A 19,858-nucleotide genomic window follows, 5' to 3' on the forward strand; every position below is an offset into this window, starting at 1 on the left:
TATATATATATATATGTGTGTATATATATATATATATATATATATATATATATATATATATATATATATATATATATATACATATACATATATATATATATATATATATATATATATATATATATATATATATATATACATATACATATATATATATATATATATATATATATATATATATATATATATATATATATATATATATATATATATATATAGTCTTGAGAATGATAGTGTGCAACACAGCATTACAAAATGCCATTACAATTATGAATAATACATTCTGTCAGTATTGGTTGTTGTCTGGTTGTGTGTGTGGGAGTGGTTGTGTGTGTGTGGGTGTGTCTGGTCGTGTGTGTCTGTGTGTCTGGTAGTGTGTGTCTTTGTGTCTGGTAGTGTGTGTCTTTGTGTCTGGTAGTGTGAGACAATTCCATGACAAACGAACTTAAAAAAACATCAAATGTATCTGAATCTCCATAAAGCAGATAAGAGTTTGTTAATATTTTATCGTTATTCAAAAGACCAAGACATTGGAACCTACAGAGAATACATTGGAACCTCAAATTGCCTGACAATGGAAGCCTTCAAAAAATGTATATTTTTGGTTCTAGTGTTTTACTTATTTGCATAAAATGTATATGAGATTTAATGATTAAAGATTCGTTCCAATTTTAAGATTTAATTCGAGCATCTCGTAGATGCTCACATGTTTTCTTGCAAACTGTAATATAAGTTATGCGAATAATTAATTCATGCTGTGTAATATATGTATCTAGTTGAGCTAGCAATGAGCCTAGTTACTAAAAGGGTGAATATTACGTATAACTGATGTTAGTGTGAGCTATTGAAGCCAATATGAGCGCTGTAGAGTAGGATTGTGTTGCGAGGTGTTGTCTTGGACTTACCTTTAATGACGAGTGTTGCCGACTGAGAGGCGCTGCGGGCGGCGTTGGCGGCCTGGCAGGTATAGTTGCCACTGTGGTGGGCGTGGGCGTGCTCCAGCAGCAGGGCGCTGGAGTACTGGTCCAGAGGACGCAGTGTGAGGCCAGTGGGTGGATCCTGGGCTAATGGCACGCCATCTTTGAGCCAGGTGAGAGTGAGAGGCGAGTCTCCGCGCCTCACCGTGCAGATCACCTGTACGCGCTCGCCCTCACTCGCCTCTCCGAAGCTAAAGGGATTGATGGTAGGGGGAACTAGAGACGTCGAGGAGAACCAGAGCATCGGGGAGAGAACCAGCGTCATCACAGCGGCCAGAGGGGGGAGAGAACGTGAGAGATAACGTAAGAGAACCAGACTAAGAGAATAAACACGTGACAGTTACCATTGACGTTGAGCGAGGCGGTGTGGTGGACGGTGGCGGCGTCGTTGGCGGCGGTGCAGGTGTAGTTGCCGGTGTGTAGGGGCGTGAGGTGGTTGATAGTGAGGATGGTGGAGTATTGGTCCAGCGGCCGCACCTGCGTCCCGGCGATGCTGTCTGCCGGGACGCCATCTTTGGTCCAGCGGATCTGCAGGGGCGTGTCACCGCCGTTGACGGTACACTGGACCGACACCCGTTCACCCAGTGCCAGGTCGCGACGCATGTCGAAGGAACTCAGCTTGGGAGGCACTGTGGTAATGGTACTATGTGGGTCCTGCCACTGACACTCCTCGAGTGTGTTACTCTCTCTCTCTCTCTCTCTCTCTCTCTCTCTCTCTCTCACACACACACAGTACGATTCACACCACTAAAAAACAACTACCAAACATAATCCCTCACAAGATGTTATCAGTTCCCTCAAAGACTATATTCATTCAGTTCAAGATAACAAGTTACTATGATGCAATGTAAAAAAAAACAACTCTAGGTCGCATTGAACTACTAAACTACCCCCTTCATGGGGCTCCCTTAATCATCCTACCACCTCCTCCTCCACCTCCTACAGGAGCGCCCTCCGCCCAGACCTGAAGTCTGCCGTCGGAGGACCTAGGCACTCACCAAGGACCTGCACAGAGGCAGTAGCAGAGTGGGTTCTGCCCTGCTTGTCATGGGCGGTGCAGCTGTAAGACCCGCCGTCAGCAGACTTCTGCACATCTCTCACCACCAGAGTACCGTTTTCGAACACGTTCTGTCGCGCTGTTACCGGCAGGGTTCGACCCTCTGCAGCGGAAAAGTTGTATCAGAGTGAGAAACATTAGCCCGGAGGACAAATATTGGATGAGTGAGAAACATTAACCTGGAGAAATATTGTATCAGAGTGAGAAACATTAACCTGGAGGAGAAATATTGCATGAGTGAGAAACATTAACCTGGAGAAATATTGTATCAGAGTGAGAAACATTAACCTGGAGGAGAAATATTGCATGAGTGAGAAACATTAACCTGGAGAAATATTGTATCAGAGTGAGAAACATTAACCTGGAGAAATATTGTATCAGAGTGAGAAACATTAGTCTGGAGAAGAAATATTGCCTCATAGTGAGAAACATTAACCCAGAGGAAAATACTGCCTCAGTGTGAGAAACAATCTTTACCGTGACGTGTGTATGTAATTCATATGTGTCTATGTATCAAACTGTCATGTATCAGGGCACGTATATTATATATATATTATAGTTGAGCATATAACACCCGTTAAGGACTCAAAGCATGTTGATTTTATTCAATTAAGAGAGAAAATAGCTTTTTGTAATTGCCGCTTATAAAAATATTATAACTTTTTTGTAAAAGTCATTCTTTTTTTTGCATAGTATTCGTTGAAGTTATAAATCTGCATATAAGTAATATTTTAATAAGTTAATGAAGAATAATCATGGATTATTTGATTATATAAACACCGCACTAGGTCATATATATATATATATATACTTACCTCACACAGCCACATATATCAACACCACAGACAATTACATATACCGACAAATCACACAGTCACATATATACCGACAGTTCACACAGTCACATATATACCGACAGCTCACACAGTCACAGATATACCGACAGCTCACACAGTCACAGATATACCGACAGCTCACACAGTCACATATATACCGACAGATCCCACAACCAAATGCAGTATAAGGCGACTGACCTCGGGACCAGGTGATCTGGGCGAGCGGGTATCCGGCCGCCGGACAGGATATAAGGAGGTGTTCCCCGGCCACCGCCGTCACTACTGACATAGGCCGGACATACGCCGGTCCTGTTGGATGGGTGGGGATGTAGGTGGAGAGTCATGTTGCTACTGCTATGTGGCCCCTGCTCTGCCCGCTATGTGGCACAGCTCTGGCCACTATGTGGCCCTGCTCTGGCCGCTATGTGGCGCTGCTCTGCCCGCTATGTGGCCCCTGCTCTGGCCGCTATGTGGCCCCTGCTCTGGCCGCTATGTGGCCCCTGCTCTGGCCACTATGTGGCCCCTGCTCTGGCCGCTATGTGGCCCCTGCTCTGGCCGCTATGTGGCACTGCTCTGGCCGCTATGTGGCCCCTGCTCTGGCCGCTATGTGGCCCTGCTCTGGCCGCTATGTGGCCCCTGCTCTGGCCGCTATGTGGCACTGCTCTGGCCGCTATGTGGCCCCTGCTCTGGCCGCTATGTGGCCCCTGCTCTGGCCGTTATGTGGCCCCTGCTCTGGCCGCTATGTGGCCCCTGCTCTGGCCGCTATGTGGCCCCTGCTCTGGCCGCTATGTGGCCCCTGCTCTGGCCGCTATGTGGCCCTGCTCTGGCCGCTATGTGGCCCCTGCTCTGGCCGCTATGTGGCCCTGCTCTGGCCGCTATGTGGCCCTGCTCTGGCCGCTATGTGGCCCCTGCTCTGGCCGCTATGTGGCCCCTGCTCTGGCCGCTATGTGGCCCCTGCTCTGGCCGCTATGTGGCCCCTGCTCTGGCCGCTATGTGGCCCCTGCTCTGGCCGCTATGTGGCCCCTGCTCTGGCCGCTATGTGGCCCCTGCTCTGGCCGCTATGTGGCCCCTGCTCTGGCCGCTATGTGGCCCTGCTCTGGCCGCTATGTGGCCCCTGCTCTGGCCGCTATGTGGCCCCTGCTCTGGCCGCTATGTGGCCCCTGCTCTGGCCGCTATGTGGCCCCTGCTCTGGCCGCTATGTGGCACTGCTCTGGCCGCTATGTGGCCCCTGCTCTGGCCGCTATGTGGCCCTGCTCTGGCCGCTATGTGGCCCCTGCTCAGGCCGCTATGTGGCCCCTGCTCTGGCCGCTATGTGGCACTGCTCTGGCCGCTATGTGGCCCTGCTCTGGCCGCTATGTGGCCCCTGCTCTGGCCGCTATGTGGCCCCTGCTCTGGCCGCTATGTGGCCCCTGCTCTGGCCGCTATGTGGCACTGCTCTGGTCGCTATGTGGCCCCTGCTCTGGCCGCTATGTGGCCCTGCTCTGGCCGCTATGTGGCCCCTGCTCTGGCCGCTATGGCACTGCTCTGGCCGCTATGTGGCCCTGCTCTGGCCGCTATGTGGCCCTGCTCTGGCCGCTATGTGGCCCCTGCTCTGGCCGCTATGTGGCCCTGCTCTGGCCGCTATGTGGCCCCTGCTCTGGCCGCTATGTGGCCCTGCTCTGGCCGCTATGTGGCCCCTACTCTGGACGCTATGGCACTGCTCTGCTCGCTATGTATTGCATGAGTGCTTATGCAACAAATTAAATAGTGATAACCCGACATTTTTGTATGCAACAAATTTGATAAGATATACTTAAGAGATAATAAAATAATCTGCTTATCTTCCATATATTATAAGGAAGTACTAAACAATACCAGTGCCCTGAAAGTAATTATATAATGTTGCTATGATATATATTATAGAAGGAATATACAATAATGTTTTTAAAGGGATTAATAATCAGAAAAAACGGATTTGCTATTCATATTCTGAAAACAAATCTCGCCTGTGCACGTTTTCACAAACATAAATTAAGTTGGGTGTATGGCAGAACAAAAATGTATTTATTTATGTAATATGGAAGGCAACTTTTAACAATGCTAATATTATGGAACAAATATATTATTCAAAGCCAAATTTTTGTTTTATGCGGTGGCCACAATGCCACAAACAACGGTTAAATGAAACAAAATTAAGGATTTTTGTTAAATCAGACGAACTTAGTCATCTGATTCGTTAGTCAGATGTTAGTCATCATTTGTTAGTCAGATAAACTTTGGGATAATTATTCGATTTTTTACGAATAACTCCAGAGAATTCTCAGTTATACAATAGGCAAAATATCAAATCTTATATGTTAATATTTTAAAATATTATTTAAATTTAATACTCAAAAAGTACCCAACTCATAATAGTTATGCTAAAATAGTAATAATCTTATTACAGTGTGACTTTAGACAAAACATATATTATACCAAGAAATCTCTGCTACGCATAAGAACAGAAAAGCGTGACCAATTGTAGTCTCTTGTAGTATAGTTTAAACGTTACAGCGAATTATATGCATGAAGCGAGGTAGTGAAACGGGGCGGGTCGGGACCGTAGACTTGCGAAAAAATATTCGCGTTATCCTGCGAGATGGGGACTTGTATTACCACTGCTACCTTATTCAATCTTGTGTTGTTGATATCCTCAAAATGCATCCGGAGTCTGCCAGTGCAGACCGCTTATCACATGCCTCTGTATGACTAACCATCCTGTGTGATGGGGATTTTATAGCATCACCTAGTTAGCTTTTTTTGACACACTGTACTCCACTTCATATAGTCTAGGGTAGCTGCACTAATGCAGATGTACCTCATAACTTAATAAAAAAAAAAAAAAAAAAAATTCTTGCTAACTTTCGGCTGCACTATGAAGCTATTAATACAGGCTATTGATCACATGGTACGACTAACCATCCTGGGAGATAGGCATTATTTAGCATCACGTAGTTAGCTCTTAACACACTATGTAACCCTTCTTATGGCGAAATACCTGAACATGCTAAAAAAAATGAGATCGAGATTAGCGAGAAAATTTAGACTTACACACAAACACACTAGAATACAATACAATACCTGTGATAAAATATAACTTTCCATTGCTGCATATTTTCAGCAATGGGAAAAATCTATTAAAAGATCTCACCAACGTCTCAACCTGGGAGGAAATGTATATATTTATCTCTCAGAATGTTCGTCAATATGTTTATTATTTGTGATGCAGACGATGAGTCACAATAACGTGGCTAAAGTAAGTTGACCAGACCACACACTAGAAGGTGAAGGGACGACGACATTTCGGTCCGTCTTGGACAATTCTCAAGTTGATTGTGACTTAAGAATGGTCCAGGACGGACCGAAACGTCGTCGTCCCTTCACCTTCTAGTGTGTGGTCTGGTCAACTATTATTTGTGATGTGTGTGTCTATATATGTATGAACACGTTGTACTGAACGGGGTGAGAATAGCTTGAGCTACCTCATCCCTTTGTGTGTATTTTACCTCAATAAACGTATTTCAGGTTCAACGTCTCGACCCAAACCTCACTAAACTTACCGTAGACGTTGAGCTTGGCGGTGTGGGAGGCGGACCCCGCCCTGTTGGCGGCGATACAGGTGTAGGCGCCCCCGTCCTCCGCCCTCACGCCCGTCAGGTTGACGTGGCTCACCACCGCCCCGCCCATCCCCACGTACTGACCCACCACCAGCCTGTTGGTGCCAGCGGGAAGGGAGGTGATGTAGTCGCTGCGAGTAGGTCAGTTGGTCGGAGAGGAATGGGGAAGAGGAATAGGGGTGAAGTGGAACAGGCAGAAATGCAGATTGTGTGTGTGTGTCCAAGTGACTATCTTTGGTCGCAGAGGGGAGGAAGGATGTGAAACATGATATGGAAACCTGAATGAAGTTGGGGAATAAGCGGAAGTAAGATAGGTGAACGTAAATAGGTAGGGAAGGAGAGAGAGAATATTGATCACAGTGAGAGAGAGAGAGAGAGAGAGAGAGAGAGAGAGAGAGAGAGAGAGAGAGAGAGAGAGAGAGAGAGAGAGAGAGAGAGAGAGAGAGAGAGAGAGAGAGAGAGAGAGGGGTGATCACAGCTCGGGAGGAGGACAGTGAGGGAGGAGACCTCACTCTGGGAGAGGGCTGAATACAGCAAGTCAAGAGTGTATTCATACGGTTCACCTCAGAGACGGGGAGAACCAGGTGGGATACACGCACCAGTGTCAGATATCCTCACTAACACTCAAAGAAAACCAATTAAATTCTCTGCCAAAGAAACCAATGATTGCTGTGTGGTAACGAGTGGAGTAGAAATACATCACACGAGATGCTGATGACTACATATATATATATATATATATATATATATATATATATATATATATATATATATATATATATATATATATATATATATATATGTATATATATATATATATATATATATATATATATATATATATATATATATATATATATATATATATATATTATTTGCAGCTTTTGGTGGTGTCGAGTGATAGTATCTGCCCTGAAAATAGACTTATGAACGGAACCGAAATTCTATTTCCCTTTTCCGGCTGGTGGCGGCATCAATCACCTCTCGTGGAGTATACGTGAAGCTCCCGGAGAGGAATCCCAATGTATTGGTAGTTGGGAGGTAGTTGCAGCTTTGTTAGATAAAGCGGAGAGGTGAAAATCATATTGGTGTTGGGTCTCTCCTTCAAATGTGGTAACATTTCCTGGTACTATGTGCCAATACCACATTGCCATTTAGGTACTATGTGCATGCTACATTGTTGCTCTGATACCACAACGTCTCGAAGTGACATCAGGCAATAACGCCACATAGCCACAACATTGATGGCACTACCACACAACCCTCCACCACAATAAACTCTAGCGTTGCCATCCAATTTCCGTTCAAAAAACGCCCGTAGACTCTACAACACACTCGCTCTCAAAGCAGCAAATGATATTACCTGAGCCCACATGGATTTCAGGTTCCACGACACGGTCTAAGCCCTGATTGGCACCACTGGCAAGTCTAAACACAACGCCTTCACGCAATTAAAAAAAATCTCAAGAGATAAGCCATATAACGACAATACTGACTGACACAGTTACTGACTCGATGTAATGAAAACACTTAAAAAACTCCATGTACACAGACGCCGCCATACACTCAGACACAAGGAGAGAGGAACAGACCCACACGCAGAGCGGGACGGCCTACCCCACCCTATACACACACACACACACAGACACACACACACACACACACACACACACACACACACACACACACACACACACACACACACACACACACAGACACACACACACAGACACACACACACAGACACACACACACAGACACACACACACACAGACACACACACACACAGACACACACACACACACACACACACACACACACACACACACACACACACACACACACACAGAGGGTGGGATCTAACCAACCAGGAAAATGTCCTGCAGGGCAACCATTGTCATGGAGAGTTATGGTTATGACCAGCAGTTCACCCCCATCTCTACTGCCACCACGAGAGTATCCTATCGTTATTAACAGGCTCTCTATGGCCGCTATCCTTAGTCACGCGCCTCTCCTTGCGTCCTCCTCACCCTATCCAACCCCCCCACTAACTCTAGCCTTAAAACCATGCGTTAAAGGCACTCCTTTCCGCATTTTTATGCATATCTTTTAATGCTAAAAATGTCCCATACACAACACTGAATTGCGGTTACGACAACGCGCGAAAACATACACAGGAGTACCAACATCATCATTAACCCTATAGTAAACACTGCACCTTGTTAGATAATAAAACTGACAAGTATTTGAACCAATCGGTTCTTTAATGGCTCAGGTAGCATAATTATAGTTATTACCAGCGTTAACTGACCTGTCATGTTGCGGGAGGGGGAAGCCATCAAGAGTCCAGGAGACGTGAGGGGTTGGTGCCCCTGACGCGATACATTTTAAGCTCACTGAGGGGCCCGGCTGCAACGTCTGACTTATGAAGCGATATTCCAGTACCGGCGCTGAGTCTGTAGGGGGAGGTATGCACGCTTATAGCTCCAATATATGCCAATGAAACATTAAAATACATACATATTATTGAAGTTAATAAAGTAAGCAATATCCACACAAGGCACCAAGCCGGGAAGGCTATGTAGCAGCAGTTAATACAGGATACATATGAGTTCTTCAAGACCTGAATTATCCCCCAGATTGTTCATTAACGCTTAGTATTAGTTACAAGATAGTTCGTTAAAATCTGTATTACTCAACAGATAGTTCGTTAAGATAAGTATTAAACAGACTGTTCGTTACACAGCCAGTTCTCTCAAGTTGTCACAACGGACAAAAAACGCTGTACTAACACACCCGAACTTAACATAACCGAGCAACACCTAGCATAGAAAACGTGAATGTTTTCGAACCGCTGTGATATATAATACATCATATTTTGATGATTTATAATACATCATATTTGATGAATTATAATACATCATATTTTGATGATTTATAATACATCATATTGTGTCTGTTTGGAATTTGGACGTCAAAATCCGCCGTGTTATACGAGAGGAAAGGCTGCGTTTAGACTTGTATTGACCAACACACAGAACTCTCGTAAGATCTTCACTCGTAGAGTGAAGATCGTTCTGTTATACTCAAGAACAAAATAAATTGACCCAAATACTCACTTCCACCTTCAAACGTGAGATATGTAAAACAGACCCATGCAAAATAGTTTTACATGTGTTATAAAAAATGTTGAAATGTAGCAAAATAGGAATATTTTCTGCTAGATTTTTGGAGAAAACCTTCATTTCTCTCTCGTTTCTGATTGTGAAATGTAAACATTAGAGACCCGTGTGAATGGTAGTTTCAAGCATGGTTCAAACACCGGTTTCATATGTATGTGTACGAACACACACACAAAATAAATGATAAAGAAGATATACAAACCTCGATCAGCAGCAACAGCAGCTGCAGGTGTCTAAGACAGAGGTGGAGAAGCTGGTTGGAGGTCTTCGAACGAGCCCATCTCCTCTTTACTATGCTAAACAGCCAATTACCTCCTCATTTACACGCAGGAACAAAAACCCGCACCAAACTAAAGCCTCATTATCCCAAGACGTTAGAAACCCCAGGAAACCTTCCCAGGCTTTTTTGTAGGGCTAGATAAATGGAGAGAGAGAGAGAGAGAGAGAGAGAGAGAGAGAGAGAGAGAGAGAGAGAGAGAGAGAGAGAGAGAGAGAGAGAGAGAGAGAGAGAGAGAGACAAAAAACATTCCCTCTAGATAATGAACAAGAGCTCATTCACTCTATGAAGTTTAGAAATGAGTTCACAGGTGTAAGTAAGATGTAGCATAGTTTACATAAGATGGTTAGGCTCCATCTCAAGGCGATATACTCGCTACATAGCCACCAGACCACAACAGACTCAACACAAAAAAATCACAAACTGCACAATATTATCTCTCCTGATGACGTTAAATATGTTCTTATATATTTTTCTTATATATTCTCCCTGCACCTGGAAAAAGGTTGCTCTATTGGTGTGCCGAGTCGACTAAATTAAATATTTATATCTTACTTAACACACTGCCAAAGGTAATTGTTTTTCCTGATGGCTTCGAGAAGCTAATTACATGTCCGGATTTTTTTTCTCGAAAGTAATTAATTTTCTTCATGCCCTGGTGAAATTATAGCGGCACCCCGATGATTGGGGAGAGGAAGAGAAGACGAGGAGAAGACGAGGGGGGATGAGGACGATGAGGGGAAATGGGAAAAGGGGAAATGAACGAGGAGGAAGTGGACGTAGTGGAAATGGACATAAAATAATAAATGGGACAAAGAGGAATTCTTAATAATTCCCGTTGCCGGGAGAGGAACCCTGTACTTAGGTATACTCAGGTGCCCCTTCCTACATAAGTAAGATTTAGAGTCTCAGTTGAGTATCAGGTAGGTACTCCGAAGAACTGTTTTTCTTATTGTGAGCATCCATGGCCTGGTTGCTAGAGTGACGGTCTCATGTACTTCAGACACAACCCCCCACCCCCACCCTCCTCCCTCATATCATCACATCTCTTCAGTTCTCTCTGACATCTCTTCTCCCCTTCTGCCCCTCCTCCTCCCCCCCCCCCTCCTCCCCCGCATCTGCCCTCCATTTAACCGGACTAGGGCGCCGTGTATCGTGGATTATTGATCTGACTGTCGTAGTGGCCAGCGTTGTAGTGCCGGAGTTGTGTGTGGGGGTCTCTCTCTCTCTCTGCGTGCGCACACACACACACACACACACACACATGGTGGAGGTATGACGTGGTGGAGGCAGACTCCAATACACAGTCTCAAATGTAGATTGGACAGAGCCCAATAGACCCAGGAATCTGTACACCAGTTGACAGTTGAGAGGCGTCACCAAAGAGCCAGAGCTCAGCTCCCGCAAGCACAACTAGGTGAGTAAAACTAGGTGAGTACACACACACACACCGTGTCATCCAATACGTCAATATCGTACTCTCACTACACGTGTGTGTGTGTCACGTCCCTTGTAAAATGTTTTACGAGAGGGTCAGTAGGCAATTCTCTCCGCATAAGAAATGTCTGGGGAAGAAAAGCCAAATGCGAGAAATTATATTGTAAATTAAATTATTTGTATTCTTGCCTCCAACCCAAGTCTCTCCCTGTCTCTGTCTCTCTGTCTCTCTCTCTGTCTCCCTGTCTCTGTCTCTCTGTCTCTCTCTCTCTGTCTCTCTCTCTCTGTCTCTCTGTCTCTCTCTCCCTGTCTCTGTCTCTCTGTCTCTCTCTCTCTGTCTCTCTGTCTCTGTCTCTCTGTCTCTCTCTCTCTGTCTCTGTCTCTCTGTCTCCCTCTCTATACTCCTGTAATGGAGGTTAGATACTGAAAAATGCACGTCTCTTCTGACAGTGATTGATATGAACGAGGCTCTGCGTGTCAGTCAATTACTGATGCTATCTGGCCACGCTTTAGACACAGGATATTAATTTCCAACCATTTACCATCTCTACAACTATATTGATAATGTCGAACTTAATCAACGGTACGTATGCATGCTTTTGGCTACTGAGATAGGTTAAACAATATATATATATATATATATATATATATATATATATATATATATATATATATATATATATATATATATATATATATATATATAAACCACCACAGCTCTACCACTCCTCTTCCTAATTTTAGTAAAAGCTTATTGATGAGTCGTAAATATTGGATGAAAGTTAGAGCAGAGATAAAAAATTTACACCCCTTTCATAACCCCCCCCCTTCTCTCCCCTCTCACTCCCCTACTCCACAGACAACCCCACAAACAGAGCACCAACAATAACAAGCTGCTTGAACCTGAGAGAGTGCCACAAACAACAGCTCGACGGGAAGCAGTCTAACTGATCAAACAGCGAGGAGCTCAAAGAATCTCTCACCCTCCGATCCGCGGCACACTCGCAAAGATTACTCCATCCGGCCAGACTCCCGCAGAGATCTCTCCATCCGGCCAGACCCCCGCAAGCAAAGACCGCTCCATCCGGCCAGACCCCCCGCAAGCAAAGACCGCTCCACCCGGCCAGACCCCCCCCCCCCGCAAGCAAAGACCGCTCCATCCGGCCAGACTCCCCCCCCCGCAAGCAAAGACCGCTCCACCCGGCCAGACCCCCCCCCCGCAAGCAAAGACCGCTCCATCCGACCACACCCCCCCCCCGCAATCAAAGACCGCTCCATCCGGCGAGACCCCCGCAAGCAAAGACCGCTCTATCCGACCAGACCCCCGCAAGCAAACACCGCTCTATCCGACCAGACCCCCGCAAGCAAAGACCGCTCCATCCGAGCAGACCCCCCCGGCAAGCAAAGACCGCTAAATCCGACCAGACCCCCGCAAGCAAACATCGCTCCATCCGACCAGACCCTCGCAAGCAAACACCGCTCCATCCGAGCAGACCCCCGCAAGCAAACACCGCTCCATCCGCCCAGACCCCCGCAAGCAAAGACCGCTCCATCCGCCCAGACCCCCGCAAGCAAAGACCGCTCCATCCGCCCAGACCCCCGCAAGCAAAGACCGCTCCATCCGACCAGACCCCCGCAAGCAAACACCGCTCCATCCGACCAGACCCCCCGCAAGCAAACACCGCTCCATCCGACCAGACCCCCGGCAAGCAAAGACCGCTCCATCCGACCAGACCCCCGGCAAGCAAAGACCGCTCCATCCGGCCAGACCCCTCCGGCAAGCAAAGACCGCTCCATCCGCCCAGACCCCCGCAAGCAAAGACCGCTCCATTCGCCCAGACCCCCGCAAGCAAAGACCGCTGGAGCCTTGAAGATAGATGGAACCGGAGGAGAGCGAGGAGGCCGCCAGCCCGGGTGGACCGAGAGATGGATAGCTTCCTGCAAATTTATGGAGTTTAATCCTGATGGGAGGTAATTCCCTGTTGAATTTTTTGGTGAGTATAAAATGGGGGTTTTTGTTTGCTTTCAACTAATTTGTTTCCGGCGTATCACACTGTGTTGTGTGCTAACTTCTGCGACGGGTTCAAATTCCTCTATACGGTGTACTGGGTTTTGAAGAGCATTAAATACATTTTAAAGGGTGTACTCTAAGTATTTTCCTGTGTGTTCGTGCGTTGAATATGGGTGTATGTGCGTTGAGGATGGTTGTATGTGCGTTGAATATAGGTGTATGTGCGTTGAAGATGGGTGTATGTGCGTTGAAGATGCGTGTATGTGCGTTGAAGATAGGTGTATGTGCGTTGAAGATGGGTGTATGTGTGTTGAAGATGGGTGTATGTGCGTTGAAGATGGTTGTATGTGCGTTGAATTATATTATATACATAAACATAATATAATACATTATTATACATAAACATAATATAATACATTATTATCGCAGTCAATATTATTTCTAAGATTGCTTTCAGTCACTGTGAAGGTCACCACTACAATGGTCACCACTACAATGGTCACCACGAAGTCCCCATCATGGTGACTGTGGGGGTGTTGACCTTCAGAACAGGAGATGGGGGAGTGTGCTATCTATGGGACCGGGGCTATCATCGCTATCCTGACGTCTTGGGAAATAGGCTCTGGCTGGGGTTGACAGCTACATCACCGCCAAGAAAAGTCCGGTGGGGTCACCCCTGTGAGCAGTGGGTGAGAGAGGGGGTGGAAGTCGCCCTGTGAGTCAAAGCTCATTCCCCCCGCAAGCACAACTTGGTGAGTATAGACAGAGAGAGACAGACACCCAGAGACAGGCACAGACAGACGCTGACACAGAGACAGAATGCCATACTCAGGAATACTGTATCGTGTGGTAACAGTGTCAATAAGGATCATGAGGATACCTCAGATCACTACTGATATACTAGCCACACATAAGTGATATACTGATATACCAGCCACACACACACACACACACACACACACAAACGACCACACGCCGAGGCACGCAAGAGCACCACACACACGCACGCAACTCACAATAAGAACAGCGGAAATGAGTAGAGGAGAATAACTGGGGGAAGAGGGGTAAACAGGAGTAGACCAATTGTGAAGTGAGAAATGAGTAGAGGCAGGGAGAGAAACAGGGAGATAAGAGAAGGAGGGAGGGAGAGAAACAGGGAGATAAGAGAAGGAGGGAGGGAGAGAAACAGGGAGATAAGAGAAGGAGGGAGGGAGAGAAACAGGGAGATAAGAGAAGGAGGGAGGGAGAGAAACAGGGAGATAAGAGAAGGAGGGAGGGAGAGAAACAGGGAGATAAGAGAAGGAGGGAGGGAGAGAAACAGGGAGATAAGAGAAGGAGGGAGGGAGAGAAACAGGGAGATAAGAGAAGGAGGGAGGGAGAGAAACAGGGAGATAAGAGAAGGAGGGAGGGAGGGAGAGAAACAGGGAGATAGGGAAGGAGGGAGGGAGAGAGTGAGAGGTAAAGGATAAGAGGAGACATGGATGGAAGGAGGGAGAGAGGGAAGGAGAGTGGATAAACAGAAAATATCAATAATGTACAATAACGTGACCCCCTCCTGCCGTTCCTAACGGGGGGGGGGGGTCAGGTCACACTTTCTCCAGGGTCATGTATACTGAGGCAGACACTACACCCTGGATAAGGGCACATACACCCTGGAAAAGGGCACATACACCCTGGATAAGGGCACATACACCCTGGATAAGGACACATGCACCCTGGATAAGGACACATACACCCTGGATAAGGGCACATACACCCTGGATAAGGACACATACACCCTGGATAAGGACACATACACCCTGGATAAGGACACATACACCCTGGATAAGGACACATACACTCTGGATAAGGACACATACACCCTGGATAAGGGCACATACACCCTGGATAAGGACACATACACCCTGGATAAGGACACATGCACCCTGGATAAGGACACCTACACCCTGGATAAGGACACCTACACCCTGGATAAGGACACATACACCCTGGATAAGGACACCTACACCCTGGATAAGGACACCTACACCCTGGATAAGGACACATACAACCTGGATAAGGACACATGCACCCTGGATAAGGACACATACACCCTGGATAAGGACACATGCACCCTGGATAAGGACACATACACCCTGGATAAGGACACATACACCCTGGATAAGGACACATACACCCTGGATAAGGACACATGCACCCTGGATAAGGACACATGCACCCTGGATAAGGACACATACACCCTGGATAAGGACACATACACACTGGATAAGGACACATACACACTGAACAAGATGGTGAGAATAAAGGTGTGAATGTCCCTTGAAAACCCACACTGATGAAGGCGAGAGAGAGAGAGAGAGAGAGAGAGAGAGAGAGAGAGAGAGAGAGAGAGAGAGAGAGAGAGAGAGAGAGAGAGAGAGAGAGAGAGAGAGAGAAAGAGAAAGAGAGAGAGAGAGAGAGAGAGAGAGAGAGAGAGAGAGAGAGAGAGAGAGAGAGAGAGAGAGAGAGAGAGAGAGAGAGAGAGAGAGAGAGAGGAGATGCGAGGGAGAGAGAGAGGAAATTAGAAATGGGAAAGAAGAGAAATATGACACGAGAAATCTAAAAAAAAATATGTGTATCAGAAAACGGGAACATATATACAAAGAGGGGACTATGGTGACAGAAAGAGAGAAATCCAATCTGAGAACGTGAGGACAAGGGCAGTATATACGATCGTCTCAAGTGTGGCAATGATAAAGATGTTTCGCTGAAGAGATACAAACACAGACCTTATTATTTTTACTGACAAAAAACATACGTCGCAGACAATTGTTGACTAAAAAAAAAGTATTTTTACAAACAGAGCTCACCATAAAACAAAACTCACAAACAAATACAACCAACGAACCGAACACGCCAAACAAAACACAAACACAACTCACACAAACACAACATACACACTCACAACTAAGCCAAAGCCAAGGCCTCCGTGGAAAAAGTCAACACATCGAAAAACAACTGAACAAATATTGTCAAAGGAATACAAGGGAATGTTTTCATATTTTTTCCCCACAGTAAAAACTGAGCACCGCTTCAGAATTCTTGGTCGTGTTCTTAAAATGTTCTTAGAGTGTTCTTAAAGTGGTCCTGTTCATCACCTGTTAATTGACGTGATTTACACACTTAAAAATGTTCAGTTCGGAGGCCGTGAAGGACTAGGTAGACGCTACCCAACTTGCTGTCGCTAAGAATACCAATACACACTCAAGTATGACTTCATACTTAAGTCCCAGCTGGACACAGAGATAAGATGAGCACGTGGTGACTTAAGATGTCGTACTTACCTTCCACGTGATCACAAAGACTCCAGCGTACACTTACTGATGCTTCGTGGTGGTTGTTCCGGCGTGCTGCGGTAGTGCTCTCGGTAGAGGTAGTAGTAGTAGTAGTAGTAGTAGTAGTAGTAGTAGTAGTAGTAGTAGTAGTAGTAAAGTAGTAAAAGTACTGGTGGTGGTGGTAGTAACTCAGGTAGAGAGAGAGGACATACTCTCACGTCAGTGTGTGAGTGAGAGGCTGACACATTGAGCTGACAGCCATGCCTCGGCCGACACAGCACAGTAATACACATATAGAGATCTGATCTTAACCCGACAGCTGACTGACTCATCTCACTATTGCTGCCAGCCTCCCACACCAGCCTCCTACGTCAGGATCCCACACCAGCCTCCCACACCTGCCTCCCACACCAGCCTCATACGTCAGGATCCCACACCTGCCTCCCACACCAGCCTCCTACGTCAGGATCCCACACCAGCTTCCCACACCAGCCTCCTACGTCAGGATCCCACACCAGCCTCCCACACCAGCCTCCCACACCAGCCTCCCACACCTGCCTCCCACACCAGCCTCCCACACCAGCCTCCCACACCTGCCTCCCACACCAGCCTCCCACACCTGCCTCCCACACCTGCCTCCCACACCAGCCTCCCACACCAGCCTCCTACGTCAGGATCCCACACCAGCCTCCCACACCTGCCTCCCACACCAGCCTCCCACACCAGCCTCCCACACACCAGCCTCCCACACCAGCCTCCTACACCAGCCTCCCACACCAGCCTCCCACACCAGCCTCCCACACCTGCCTCCCACACCAGCCTCCCACACCTGCCTCCCACACCAGCCTCCCACACCTGCCTCCCACACCTGCCTCCCACACCTGCCTCCCATGTCAGTTCTTCCCTATAGCAACGGCGGGAAATGAACCATCGACTCACAATCGGGAATCCCGAGTTCAACCCCCTGTCGGAACAGAAATAGTTCGGCTCGTTTCCTTTCATCTGATGCACCTCTTCCCCTACCAGTAAATAGTTACCCCTGGAGTTCAACAACTGTTATGGGGTCACATCCTGGAGGTCAGTAGTTAGTCGAGGACCTCGATAAACCAAACCACGGGAGTGGTTATGTCTATCCTACGATTAAAACAATCAAGTACACCCACGTCAATCATGTTAGCCGGTAATTTGGTCCATAAACAACCATCCAACTTATAAACCAATTTCCACCTAAGGGTTTCCTGAATCTAATCTTATCCAATATATATATATATATATATATATATATATATATATATATATATATATATATATATATATATATATATATATATATATATATATATATCGTCGCAAGCAAGTGTATATCAGATAGAATAATGAAGAATTATAAAAAACAATATCAAAAGATCCTATTTCGATGTTTACGAAAAAGATCATAAAAAGAAGATTAGACTAAAAATCGAACCCTCGCCCCCCAAAAAAAAATTAAATAGCTATAAACCCTTCTCTGTCTCTGTCTGGGCTGAAATCCCCCAATTAGCTAACGGAATACTGTGCACTAATTGGTTAAAATAATCCGGAATCCTGATTGGTTTGTCTAATTTAGATTCTAATTGGGCGGATCAGAGGAGTGTGCATGCTAACAAAAGCAGGCCGGCTTTGAGAGCACCCTGCAGCACAAAACATGTTCCGACCGGCTCTTGCAACGAGAGTGAGAGAGAGAGAGAGAGAGAGAGAGAGAGAGAGAGAGAGAGAGAGAGAGAGAGAGAGAGAGAGAGAGAGAGAGAGAGAGAGAGAGAGAGAGAGACAGAGAGAGAGAGAGAGACAGAGAGAGAGAGAGAGAGAGAGAGAGAGAGAGAGAGAGAGAGAGAGAGAGAGAGAGAGAGAGAGAGAGAGAGAGAGAGAGAGAGAGACAGAGAGAGAGAGAGAGACAGAGACAGAGAGAGAGACAGAGACAGAGAGAGAGAGAGACAGAGAGAGAGACAGAGAGGGACACTAACACCATCATAGCATGCCAGCCGGAGCCATACCCTGATCTGAAACTCTTCGTTCTATTAACGTGAAGACCACCATAGCTCCTGGGCTCGGCAGCAGCTAGGCGGGCGCCCTAGAGTGCCACAGCCCTCCCATCGTGTGCACTCAAGGAGTAACTCGCCACACTCACGGGCTAATATGATGACTGACAAGCAGAACGGAACCTCGAGTTGAAAATCTATAACACTCTCTCTTCTTGAGGCTCCGCCCTGACCAATAACTCCATTGTACATTAACACGCCTTTACCAAATTCAGGTTTTACGAAACCTCTACATCTTGTCACAATCATGGCGGTATATTTTGTATTTATTAAACGGAGAGCTTGGAAATGATACTGTTATTGTAGGCAATCTCGTTGAATTTAGGAGAGCATAAATTGTTTCGTAAATACAAACTAATCCGCCTTGAGTGACGAAAGATATATAGGTTTCGTACGTAGACACTTAAGTGCTTGTTAAATACTTACCCAGATCTTGAATATATAGACAAGTTGCTAATATGCGAGAGAGAGAGAGAGAGAGAGAGAGAGAGAGAGAGAGAGAGAGAGAGAGAGAGAGAGAGAGAGAGAGAGAGAGAGAGAGAGAGAGAGAGAGAGAGAGAGAGAGACACAGAGAGAGAGAGAGAGAGAGAGAGAGAGAGAGAGAGAGAGAGAGAGAGAGAGAGAGAGAGAGAGAGAGAGAGAGAGAGAGAGAGAGGGGGGGAGAAAGAGATGGGAAAGAACGAAGAGAAAGAAAAGAAAGGGACGAAGAACGCGAACAAAGAAGAGGAAGAAAGAATAAATTAGGATTTATGAGAAGAGAGGGAAAAAGAGGAGAAGGAGGGGGAAGGGATAAGGAGTGATAAAGAGGAGACGACCAGAGAGAATAATTATGACCGAGAGGAAGGCAAGGAAGGGGAACAAAGGAGGGAATAAGAGAAGGGGAAAGTGGATAAACTAATATTTAAAGGAGAGAGGGAGGACTGAAGCACAGTCAAGGAATGAAGGGGAGTATGAAGAATGGCAACATGGAAAAGGGGAATCGTGGAGGGAAGACGAGGGGTGATAGGAAGGGGGAGGGGACAGAGAGAGAGAGAGAGAGAGAGAGAGAGAGAGAGAG

General features: G+C 46.3%; 1 protein-coding gene across 5 annotated transcripts in view; it reads right to left on the bottom strand.

The window, feature by feature from the left end:
• The window catches only part of LOC123758917 (cell adhesion molecule Dscam2), a 355,224-nt gene that overhangs the window by 42,090 nt on the left and 293,276 nt on the right, over positions 1–19,858 (bottom strand). For 4 of the 5 annotated variants that reach the window (XM_069334603.1, XM_069334604.1, XM_069334605.1 and 1 more), the window contains exons 10-14: positions 8,817–8,961; positions 6,449–6,600; positions 3,069–3,179; positions 1,976–2,137; positions 906–1,193 (exon numbers count right to left, since the gene is read on the bottom strand). In XM_069334603.1, coding sequence (XP_069190704.1) covers positions 906–1,193; positions 1,976–2,137; positions 3,069–3,179; positions 6,449–6,600; positions 8,817–8,961 — 858 coding nt within the window. Of the gene's footprint in view, positions 1–905; positions 1,194–1,321; positions 1,607–1,975; positions 2,138–3,068; positions 3,180–6,448; positions 6,601–8,816; positions 8,962–19,858 lie in introns of all 5 variants that reach the window. The other variant, XM_069334602.1, reaches the window with a different exon arrangement.

Source organism: Procambarus clarkii, chromosome 31, assembly GCF_040958095.1.
Source record: "Procambarus clarkii isolate CNS0578487 chromosome 31, FALCON_Pclarkii_2.0, whole genome shotgun sequence".
Taxonomy (NCBI): domain Eukaryota; kingdom Metazoa; phylum Arthropoda; class Malacostraca; order Decapoda; family Cambaridae; genus Procambarus; species Procambarus clarkii.